Source organism: Prunus dulcis, chromosome 7 (genome assembly GCF_902201215.1).
Source record: "Prunus dulcis chromosome 7, ALMONDv2, whole genome shotgun sequence".
Classification (NCBI taxonomy): Eukaryota; Viridiplantae; Streptophyta; class Magnoliopsida; order Rosales; family Rosaceae; genus Prunus; species Prunus dulcis.
Window position 1 is genome coordinate 8,326,316 of NC_047656.1, and position 12,710 is coordinate 8,339,025.

Here is a 12,710-nt window from a genome sequence, read left to right on the forward strand (position 1 = left end):
AGAGCAATCCCAGGATGGGTGACCACCCTGGGAAGTTGCTTCGTGAGCTCCCAGAAACAAAACCGTGCGGGCTGGTGAGAATGTAGCCAGGCCCAAAGCGGACAATATCCTGCTACGGCGGAGCCGGTCCGGGGTGTGACAAAAACCAACTTCTTTATATAGTATTTTCATAAATATAGAAATGACCATGAGAAGCATTGAGTATGCTTACCTCTTAGATTTTAGAGCAGCAGCAAAGCATTATTTGAAGTTCGCAGTACAAATTATCCAAATAGAAGCTATAATCAATATGGACTGTATTTGTTCGCTTTTGTGGGAGTTTTCATGGTTATTTTGCTCAGCAAATTATACAAATTATCCAAATAGAAACTATAATCAATATTGACACTTTCTTCTCTAAGTTCATGACTATTGCAAGAGAGTTCTTCATGCCCCCTGAAAGGCATAAATTTGGTCTGGTCTCAGAGAGATCGATGCTCTCAAATCAGAGGTGAGTTATCTATTCTCCCCTTTATACCTCACCCTTTGTTGTTATAACATTTGCCTTATTTGTTTCTTATTCCCATAGTATTATTTCCAGTTTATATTTCCATGAATACTAAGGGATTACTATAGGTATTTGGCGTTCCTTGGGATTTTAATGTGCTTCTTTCCTAGCGTTGCTTTATTGGTACTTCAAAAATTGATTAAGTTTTATAACAACCTACTGCATAGTTATATAAATCTCAGTCAAATTACTTTTTCTTTTCTTATTTTTGTGGATGTTAGATGACACAAGTGCATCATTCTTGCCTGGATGCTCGGTTCTTGATCTCTTCAGGTGCTTCGAGACTTTGAAATGTAACTAATCAGTTTTCTAGACCATGCTTGACAAGAATTTTGAAGTGTAATTATCCTCTAATGGTACAATTTCCCTTCATTTCCATTTGGATAAGTGTAACTTGACAATGAATATGTTGATCTTTCTAATATGTATGGAGTTATTTTTTTGAATGAAGACTCTCAATTATGAGCTATCTTATGATTGGAAAGGAAGAAAATAGTTATTATGAAGCATGAATTTATGGCTCAATTGTATTGTTATAATGTGATTCTGAAAATAATATTAAAATAATAATATTTAATATCACAACATGCAAAGAGTGTTGTTAAAATGTAAACAACAACATGCAGATGAACGTTGTCGATCAGACATACAACAACGCACAGAACATGTTGTTGTTCGATACTTCCACAACATGCGCATGTTGTCTTTATTGGTGTTCACAGCGCACAATGAAATCAACAACAACATGCAAAGTGTGTTGTTAAAGGCCATGAAGCTTTTAACGACATCGGCTTCAACAACGTGTTGTCAATACCCTTCCACAATGCACAATGTGCGTTGTTAAAGAGGTTTTTTCTTGTAGTGTTTAGGGATTTGATTTAAAAGGTATGTGTTTAAGGAGTTTGATAAGAGGATTTGATTTGAGAGTTAAGGAATTTGATTTAGAGTTTGGGTTTGAATTTGAAGGTATGATTTGAAGGATTAGAGACAACCAATGATCAATTGCTATGATACCATGCTAAAATATGAATATGGTTTGAATATTTTAGGTTAATTGTATCCTTCTTCATATGGATGTATATTTGGGAGTTTACGTAAGTTCTTTACAAGGAAATAAATACATTAATCAATTAAGAGATCAATTAGGAGAATATCTCCTAATTATACAAGGGTTATGTCAACTATTTAAAATAAGAAAGTAAATCCCTTAATTAATCAAGAAAACAAATCTCCTTGATTAATTAGGATAGCTCACGTCAACAACCTATGCTGAAGAAGATTAGATCACTGAGGACCAATTTGAGGAGGACGGCGGATAAGTCGAAAAGATGGGCGAAGCGACACCTTTTATTTTTAAAGATGTTTGTTAAGTTTTTTTGGGGAGAGGGAGGAAAAGGGGGTTGGAGGGGTGTCTTTGAGCCATATCATATATATGTGCCTTTTGTATATTTTTGTGTTGTCGATCTATTTTTTATTTTCTATGTAGGGGTGCTCTTCTTGGGTGCTCATGGCTAACCCGAGCAACCTATTTTTTCTCTTTGTAGATTTCAACATTTCTTGGTTTTTTGCCTTCGGTCATTTTATCCGGCGCATTACCTCGGTGGGGGAGTTTGCTTGCTTTTGTTTATGCTTGCCAGGAGCTTTTCTTGGAAAGATCTACCACTTGTGAGTTGTTTATTTTAGGGTTATTTACTGTTTGGTACCCTGATCTCTTATCTTTAAGGCATATTTGTCATGCATTCTCAATTTTAACAATAAAATATTGTATATTTGTAAAAATTTTGCAATATGGCTTTGCCATTACAATGTTAAATAATCTATTAAGTGATGACATAGCATATGTGGGAACCCACTTATTTAAAATTTAAAATGATTATAATATTAATAAAACATAAATTAAAACTAATTAAAAATCAGAAAAAGATTTATAATAAAATAAAAATCCTATCAGCTACCTTCTTCCCCGACCCCAAACCCTAGGCCCTCCACCCAACAGCCTCAGTTCGACCACCAAGAACTGCCCAACCACCAAGACAGAAGGCGCCACCACTGTTAAATGAAGAACCATCACCACCCATCACTCCTACTCTCAATTTTTAGTATTTTTCTAGATTTTTTTAAAAAAAATTTTCATTGCTGACGTCAGCAAACCCAGGCAACAGCCCAGGCTATTCTTGTCTTTGGGCTAGCCCAGGCTTGTGGAGTCCACCAACTACCCTGGCTACATTTGCCTACTGGAAACACTTTTTGGGCCTAGGCCCCCCCTTGTCCAGGCAAAAGGTTGCCAGCTGGAACTGCTCTAAAGGTGAGAGCTCAAGGTACTAAAATGTGATTAACCCTTTATTTTCTATGTCGCATTTTTAGGGATTTTAATTGTGGATGTCCTTTGCATATGTTTTAGAGGAGCAATCCAGAAGCGTCCCGTTACCTATGTGTTTGCTTTAGGGATTTTGTTCCTTTTCTTTTTTGTTGTCTTTTTAGAGCGATCAAGAGTGTCCGGTTACTTTATCGATTTCCTCATGCGCTTAGCATTTTACTTGGTTTTGGAGAATGAGAAAGGAGCACACACAACAAATGAAAAAGAAAACTGAAACACTTTCAAGTTGTTTAAAAACATAAGGGTCTCATTTTTTTTCTTGGAGACTTTAAATACCATAACTTGATTAAACATAATTCAAATTTAATTTTTATTTTGCAGAATTTATAAATAATGAAGTGTATTTGTCGGAAGCACTAGTTTCTAGTTACTATTCAAACAATTTGATTAAGTTATACGTCTATTTTTATCATTAAAAGACCTCGAAAGTTTAAAGTAGCTTTGGATTTAAAATGTTGAGAAAATAGTTATATATGCCTCTACTGTTACCCTTGTCCCAATTTTTTTAAGTTAATTGCACCTTGTTCATGGTACCAAATTGCCAGTAGTAGTCTAGGGAAAGTAAAACAAAGTTCTACCTGAAAGCAGAAAGATAAACACACTTTTTTGAAAAGATGACAGTTTTTAGTATTGGTGGCGGTTTTGGACCTTTTGCGACGACAGTAATGCCTCAGATAGAAAAAAAGTCTTTAGCACAGAAAAAGCCGTCGCTAGGCGTAAGTAATAAAACCTTTGGGTGCTGCTGTCGCTAAAAATAAAGTAATGCTACACTTACCACATTTTTATCCCATATTTTTATATCACATGATGTGACATGTCCATATTTTATCCCACATCAATTAAATCAATGAAGTGTATTTTAATAAGGAAATTTTAATTAACAGTTTTTTTTAAAGTGTTAATAAATCATAAAAGAAAAGAAAATATTAAATAATTTTAATTGATGTGGCTGTCCACCTCAGCTGCCACATAAAGTGGTATACAAATGTGATAAGAGTAGTATTATTCTTTAACTTAATGATTATTTGGTTAACACCAAAACAAAAAAACAAAAAAAAAGGCCAATTCTAATGGAATTAAAATGGGCATTGCACGTTTTGCTCTTTTTATAGGGTGTTTTATCTTTTGATTCGAAGAGCCCCAAAAAATTTTCATAGATGTTCTATTTGCTTTTTGGGTATGGGCTCACCTTTTGGTTCCCCAATTTATTCTGGTGATTCCCTCCAAAATGTTGATCTTTAAATCAGTTATCATTAATTGTCCATTTATAATGGGATTCATTTTCATATTTAATTGTTTTATTATAGGTTTTGATTATGTGTTTAACCATTTGGGTCATGCTTGCAAAAAAAAAAAAAATGACATTTTGATGATATTCATATGTTTATATTCAATGTAATATAGAAATAATGAAAAATGGGTATGTTATTTTGTAATATGTTTTTAATTTATAGAAAGTGTAAAAAAATATTCTATTACAAAGTAACATACCTATTTTCTTACATAATAGGTACAAAAAATTCATTCATCTCCGCACGTGCATCACATTCTAAAGAATGATTTGATCAACCACCTTTGGAAATGGCAAGGAGAGGGGCAATGAGCCAATTGTTTAAATATATGTAATATGTTTTCATTTATATTGTTTGTTTCATTTATGTTGTGTGTTTGATTTATGTTATTGTTATTGCACTTATGAAAGTTGTTCTTCTTATTCATTCATGAAACCCCAAAATGCATAAATTTATCAGTGAAACAATAAAATGAGAAAAAATAATTTTTGAAACCTTAAAATATAAAAATTCATTCATAAAACTCTAAAATGCGAAAATTCATCAGCGAAACCTTAAAATGCAATAATTCAATCATGAAACCTCAAAATGCAAACATTCATCACTGAAACCCTTAAATGCAAAAAGCATTGTGTTTTTTTTATATAAAGAATGATACTGGTAATTTAGGAGAGGGTTAATCGTTTTATTAGTCCCTGAACTTAGACCGGATTTGCATTTGAATCCCTCAATTTCCAAAATCATTCCCGTGGTCCTTTAACTTCACTTTCGTTAGGACAAATGGTCCTGTCGTCAATTTTGTCAACTTTTTCTGTTAAATGCAAGAGCAAAATGATATTTTTAAATTAAAATAATGAATAAAAAATCATATCTTTAAAATAACAATAAAAGAAAATCAAATTAAAAACCCAAAAAAAAAAATTCAAATTTAAAGGGGGGTTAGAAATCGAGATAGAGGGAGAGAGTTTATTTTTAAATTTCTATTCATATTTTAATCAATTTAATACAAAAATATCATTTTGCCTCTACATTTAACAAAAAAATTTAATAGCAGGATCATTTGTCCTAACGAAGCTAAAGTTGAAGGACCACGAGAACGATTTTGAAAATTGAAGGACTCAAATGCAAATCGAGTTTAAGTTCATGAGCTAATAAAACGATAAACGTTTTAGGAAATGATCAATTGCAGTTTTTCAAATGGATTCTGCAATTGAAAATTCTGCTCCAGTAGAGAGTTGATGGAGATGGTAACATTAACAATTATAACTTTGCTCACAACTGCTTCATCTCTTACATTAACCTGACAATAGATCTGAAAATACAGCTATCATTAAAAAATATCCGCAGATACAGCACTTCAGGGCACGATATCATACAAAACCAAACTTAAAACCATTGCGCTCCGCTCAAATTGAGTTTCAATTAATGACTCTTACAAAAATATTGTCGTAGAAACCTTCACAACTTTTGTGTTTGAGCATCAACAACGAATATGACTAAATCTAAATTTGAAGAGTACTATCCAGACTAACAGATCATTAACAAAAAAAATTGTAAGATAAATATGCATGGATGTGTGTGTAGATTTCTCTCTGCCTCAACTTTAGTTGAACATATTGGGTAGGGGCCTCACTGCCATAAATGCATCCACCATCTGAAAAATATGCAAAAACATTCATCAACCCTTCTAAGTCATAACTGAGATTTCATATAATTCAAAATGTTTGTTTTCAATGCCATGTGCCAACAAGCATCTTTCAAAATCTATATGGGTGGTCAGAATCAGCACAATGACAAATAACATTCTATAGAATGATTAATCCTTAGCCCCAAAAGCTTACCTCATCAGTCACAGCAGCCCTAGCCCTACGATGTCTTTCAACTAGTTCAGTCAAAACCTGAATCAGTAGTTGCTTAACTTCACCGGTTAGCATGCGTCCTGCACCGTACTCCTAATAGTACCCAAAGTGAATTAGCAAAACAAGAAGGCATCATTTGTACTAATAAAAAAAAATTATTGATTAAAAAAACAAGTTCATTAGGATACCACTCTCACCTTCCTTATCTCTTCGAGTTTAGCGTCATCATCCAGGAAAAAACTGAGATATTTGAATGGTATATCTACCTGAATAATGCCCAGAAGATAAAATCATTCCTCAATAAGTTAAAAGGCACGAAGTACTGACCGACAAATCGTATAAGACATGAATCAAATTGGCATGTAAGTGCAGACAGATAAGCAGAATTGTTTTTCTTGCTTGGACAATCTATAATGAGAAGGGAAGGTAGTAGATCCAGCAACAATAACACTCTCAAACCAATTGGGGAGGACAAATTTCTATTACTAACATGTGAAACAATTCAAATACCTCGAGATTTGCTCCAAGTTCTCTATGTTTCTCTATTGAATCTTGTCCACCAGAAAATGCATACCTGTTTATCTGCACATGCACACAAATTCTTTATTTTGTTAATCCTGAAGAATTTTTGGACCATTTGGACTGTGATTTCAGGTAGAAAAATTTGGCACTGCGAAACTACAGTTTGGTGGTGTGGGAAAGCTAAGACGAGTAGATGGTGGTTTCGGAAAGGGAAGACAGCTATTTGAAGAAATAGAGAAGCATGTTTTTCACTGGGAGTTTAAAAGGTTACACTTTGAACCTTGCATCAATTAAAGACTTTGGCCCTAGAATAAGAGAACATCGATAATGATTGTGCAAGAGTCTTAGTATATAGAAAGGTTGTACAAATAAACCCACAGCAACAGCAAACGCGAACCTTGTTCTTAATTTCCTTTGCAGAATCAGTTACATAAATGGCAGAATTTGGATCACTGGCCGACATTTTACCGGTCTCTCCCTGCAAGTATCCACATTCCAGGAAATATATCAGCACTCACATGCATACCACATCATCCAATTTTTGCATGACCAGTTTCGCCGGCAATTACTTCTTTTGAAAGCTGAATATTCATATTACAATAATCAACTTTTGTTTTATTAATTATGGTCCTTGTACACTCCCTGTGAACAATGATATATTCATATTTATGTGTGTGCGAATGCATACAGGTAGTGTCTCCAAAGTCCACATTAGGGATTAAACGTATCTGCCAACATCAAAATTTAGCACCCCCCACCGGAAAATATTGGTCATATGAAACATATGTGGAATACTTTAAGTCTCTAGTGCAAAATCATTGGTCAAATAAAAGAAAAAATCCAGAGAAATAAACAGCCAACCAAATACAGAAAGTCAGATTCTGCATAAAAATTATCAACTAAATTCAGCTGGCTAATTTAAATATTGCATCTTTCTTATCCCTTTTAAAATTTAGGAACCAATTTAAGTAGCACGCATGTATTATGTGCCAAAACCATAAAGTACCTGCATAGCAGGGAAGAAAGAAGACTCAATCAAAGCAGGTTTCTGGTATCCAATCCGTGGAGCGACATCTCGTGTCATTCTAAAATAAGGATCCTGGACAAATCACAAGGTATTAGTAAATAAAAGAAAATAAGAAAAACAGCATTCACTAAAACAAATAAGCACACAAAGTTACTAAAACTGTAATTATCCCTCTCTCCATGTTTTATCCTCTCAAAAGGTGTTACGTTTAAAGGTGAGGGGGTTCCCTACAAATTTAGCCAGGAAAAAGAAAAACAATAACCCTCATATTTCATATCATATAAAAAAGGGAAAAAAAAAATCTCCCAGAAACTAACCAATATATGTTCTCCTGAATAGTAACAGAACTTGCCCAATAACATAAATTTACTGTACACTGCTATCATGGGCACATAAACTATACCTATCTATAAAAACTGAAAAAACTTGACCACTTTCCATCATTAGTTAACAATTCAAGCTCTGAGAATTATTCCTATCATTTATACCTGGTCAATCGCGCATGGAATTAAGCAACGAAGATTGTCTTGACCACCGAAAAGATGTGGAAAGGAACTTGGAAATGATGGAACTGCCTGCATTAACACATAACCACATTGAATCTCCTTAATATGACTTACAAGAGGTGATGTTTTATGAAATTATAAAAATAGAACAGATATTAGCTTCACTATTTTCATGGAACTAATCAGAAACAAGTAACAAAAATTACATGATTCACTATCATACGCAGCATAGCCAAGGAAAATACCTGCACAGGTGGAAAACTAACTTTTCCAATATGATCTTCACCAGTGAAACCAAAAATTCCAACAACCTGGATAGATGATTACAAAAACTTGAATATGGAGGTACACCAAATATCTATAAAAAATAATGCTCCGTAGGGAAAAGATTGTAAATCACCTTATTATATGTGACACACTTTCCAACCTTCACCATGTTCTTGTAAAAGGCACTGCATAGAAAATTAAACACAAAATCAGTCAGCAAGTGTTACAACACACACTTACATACGGTATTCATGAATAATAGAATCACGCCCCTGTCAAAGTTTGACAACAGAAGGTTCCCCATCGAAGCTTGTCAAGCAGTTTGCATATCATAAGGTGATCACTTGGTGGAACATCCAACATTAACTTTAAATTCACGAGGCCCTTTGACGTAAATTCATTAAGAAACTAAGGATTTTAAAGCCAACAAGATTTTCCTATTAAAAAAAACAAGAGGCTTGCATAGAATCCCAAAATCTCAAACCCCTAACTTAGGCAGAAAAGTAAATGAAGGCTTGCATAGCACACTCTAGGCCATTGATAAAAAATTGAAACACAAACTGAACAACATGTCAACATGCAGAAGTATTAAATTAGTAATGGACTTAAACGTATATATGTGTTACTTACCCACCAACATAATCAAAATCAGAGAAAATGAAGGTTCTTGTTACGTCAAAACCACAAGCAATAATGTCCTTGGCATTCTCCCTGGCAAGTCTCTGGCTCTCTTCCACAGTCAGATTTTTCCACATGCATTTCTCATCATCAGTAAGTTGAATAACAAGAGGAACCTTGAAGGCCTCTTGCAAATATCTGCAAAAAGCATTCCAGTGATAAAAAGACACTGACTATATATATACATACATACATATGAGTGTGTACATAGCATCTGTCTGTTAAACCCTGGCCAAAAAAGATAAGCAGAAAGCAAGGTAGGACTTACTTAGTGAACATGAAGGGGATAAGATGACCCAAATGCAATGCCTCAGAGGAAGGTCCTCTTCCTGTGTACAAATAGAACTTCTCTCCTCTCTCATAAGCATCAAGAATTTCACTCAAGTCCCTGCATTCGCATACAGTCCACTATCAACCCCACTTATGTGTTTTCTTTAAATGTCAAATTTATAATGATTGAAAACCAAAGACAACGAGAGAGAGAGACCTGTGGGCGAAGAAGACCCCGCGGCGGAGGAACACGTGGGGAGCACGTGAGGTGAGGCGGTGGATACGGTCGACGAGCGACTGGTCGATCCTCTGACAGCCGAACTGGTCAATGAGCTTATCGTAGTCGATTTTCCCGCCACCTTTGGCCGACACCGTCCACGGATTCACTACCTGCTCTTCTTCACCTTCCCCTTCTCCCTCTTTCTTCTCCATCACTCTCTCTCTCTCCTAGTCTCCGTAATCGGCGGCCTATGTTGCAAGAATACGCGGGTCAGGAAAGGTATACTCGTATCGGATACTCCTCCGATACGATACGCCTCCGACACGTATCGGATACGGCAAACGGCTTATCGTGGACTTTTCTGTTATGTTGAACATCCGATAAGTCTTTGATACGCCATGGACACGTGAGCGATACAGTCTAGATACGGTCTTATTTCGCTATACACTTAGCCTCTTCTCCTGGATTCGAAGAGGCTAGGTTTTTACTGGTTTAGGCGGCATCAACAAAAAGAAGGAAGAAGGATTGGAAAGAACTTAGTTGCGCTTGCAGCTGCTGCCAATCTCCAGTTGCTGTTGCTCTGTGAAGAAGAATGCGGCTAACTCGTGAAGAAGATTATGTTAGGTGCCCTAATTACAATACAAACCGTTTTAGAAGAGGCGTGACAGAGAGAGAAAATTAGAAGAAGAAGAACAAGAAAGAGGAGGAGGAGAGGAGGAGGGAGGACGTTTGGGCTAGTGCCTAGATCTGTTTCACTAATGGGCTAGCTTAGTTTTGACAAAAGAACCAAATTGGGTTATTATAAGTAAGCCAGCCCAGATGCTCAACCTTTTTTTTTTTTCGGTTATAACCCAGATGCCCAACTTTGATAACTCATAAAGAGTGGTAATTTTCTCACTCCCCTTTTATCCGCTTACACTCCCTTTTGTTTTTAATACTTTTTACTATAAAAAGAAAATAACAAAAAAATTTGGTCGTTCTTCTTTAATATAATGCTTGGGAATATTTATTAAAAAACAAAGAAATTGAAAGGGCCACTTGTGGAGGAAGAAAAAACTGAACAGTTGTTATGTTTTTTTTTTTTAAACGCGCTGGCCAAAACGCCGTAGTTTTGGACCAGCAGCAGCGAATTTTTTTTAAGAGACCTGGCCAAAACGACGTCAGTTTGGTCCAGGTCTTTTAAAAATAAAAACAGATAGTATAATTGAAACAGACCCTCCCTTCCGAGTTGAGAACTCCAAAACCCCCATTACTCTCAAACCTAAATACCCAATCTCCACCCCACAAACCTTTAACCATCTCCCCCACCAAGCCTTTAAGCCCCAACTCCTCTATTACTGTCGCTTCCAAAAACTTTTACACTATGACCCTATAAAATAAGATTCCTGGGTCCGTTCCTGATTGAATATATTGAGTGGCGCAGGAGATGAAGCGGTGGCACAATCAACTCTTGCTTGTGGGAAGATGGAGTACATGCGTAATTGCGAAGAGAAGCCTTGCAATGATTTGTGCTGGCAGGTGGGAATATGCATGTGCCTTTAGCCCTGTGTTTAATCTGCTACACAACCGAACCACGATGTTTGCTTCGCCTATTACCATATTCATTCATCAATGATGTATGGTGAGCACTGGAGATTGCCACTCTTTGTTGATGATTGTCCTCATCAGAATCAGAATCTAAAAGCATTTGTAATGCCTTGCCACGTGAAGCCATTGATAGCTTTAATTTTGAAGCAAAAGGATGAGAACGAAGAAGATGGTGTATTTGGTTGGAAATCCTAACTCTTCTTAAATAGACTTCAGAAAATAGTGACAACAAATCATGATAAGATGTAGGAAGATATGGTGTAAGGTAAAGGATTATTCCAATAGTGGCGTAGCTAGGATTTCATATTAGAGGGACCCTTCATAAAACTTGTCTTCTCTTTATAATTATCATGAATTTCATATTTTAAATTGAGTAAATAATAATTTCATCATCTACACTATTAAAGACTTAAAAATTAATCATTTATATTTCAAAAGAGAAAAAATATAGAAAAGTAAAGAGTTCATAAAGCGCAATATTAAGGTACCCATCTCATACATAAAAAAAATGAGGAAAATAAAAAATTCATAAAACTTTAAACAAAAAAGGAAAAGAAAGAAAGGTTAAAAATTTAGGAGTTTTTAGTGCAAATGTCATAAACTAACCTAGAAGATTTAAAGAAGATGAGTAGAAGTGAGATCAAGAAATTTTATGGTTAATTTGCAGACCAAAAGAATCTAATATATTATTTTATTTTAAGATAAATATCCTAAAACTTATCTAATATATTATAATATTATATATCATATACACCAATAGAAGAGGAAAAAATGGAGTGGCGGTTTGGGACCACACTGGTCCCATGCTGGATCCGCCCCAGATACCGAGTTAGAAAATAATGGCAACAAGACAAGAGGGGATGTGAACCATGTCAGATAATAATTCAAGACAGAGATGAGGGGATGGAGGAAATGCAGATCCTAGTGCTTGTGGGAAGATGGAGTACATGCCTAATTGCCAAGAGAAGCCTCGCAATAATTTGTGCTGGCAAAAATATGGCAAGACTGCTGGAGCAGCTCGTGGCTATTGCGGTGGTAATATGCATGTGCCTTTTCCCGTGTTTGATCTGCTACTCATCAAGAAGAAAAAAACCAACTAAATTGGTTTTCAAATGCTAGAACTTTATTAATAAAATAATAAAGAATAACGTACAATGCTATTTCTACCAAATAAATAATAATTTGTAATCTTAATAGACTTTTCTATGATATAGTCTCTTTTCTTCTGAGTGATTTTAAAAAACCCATATTTTCAAAACACATCTAGCACTTATGGACCACATTATACAAATGCAGATTCACTTATTAAATCAATTGTCATACCCAATTGTTAATAAACAAAAAGAAAATACTTGGCTCCTTGGATGTAAAGAGTCATTTCTCCTTACAGACAAATCAAAGTCTTACACGTGTGCGAAAAACTTACTTTTGTAATTTTAATGAGTTACTTTCGAATGTGTCAATCAGACTGATCGACGTGTAATGAGGAGCCAAGCAATGTCCTAAACGAGACTACCACATAATTATAATGCGATCGAGAATGTTATTGACGGAACAG

The 12,710-nt window shown here is 35.2% G+C and overlaps 1 protein-coding gene across 3 annotated transcripts; it reads right to left on the bottom strand.

Moving 5' to 3' along the window:
• Positions 1-5,487: 5,487 nt before the first annotated feature.
• LOC117634261 (tryptophan--tRNA ligase, cytoplasmic) lies at positions 5,488-11,319 on the bottom strand. 3 transcript variants are annotated; one of them, XM_034368275.1, is made up of 12 exons: positions 9,563-11,317; positions 9,344-9,463; positions 9,028-9,213; positions 8,531-8,582; positions 8,376-8,441; positions 8,113-8,199; positions 7,604-7,696; positions 6,995-7,075; positions 6,586-6,657; positions 6,273-6,341; positions 6,058-6,168; positions 5,488-5,870 (listed from the first exon to the last, which is right to left on the bottom strand). In XM_034368275.1, the coding sequence occupies exons 1-12, from the start codon at positions 9,775-9,777 to the stop codon at positions 5,820-5,822; spliced, it is 1,203 nt and encodes a 400-aa protein (XP_034224166.1). In that variant the 5' UTR covers positions 9,778-11,317; the 3' UTR covers positions 5,488-5,819. The 3 variants fall into 3 exon arrangements, with proteins under 3 accessions (XP_034224166.1, XP_034224167.1, XP_034224168.1); XM_034368276.1 differs by lacking the exon at positions 8,376-8,441 and having other exon boundaries at positions 9,563-11,319; XM_034368277.1 differs by lacking the exon at positions 6,995-7,075 and having other exon boundaries at positions 9,563-11,319.
• Positions 11,320-12,710: the final 1,391 nt, after the last annotated feature.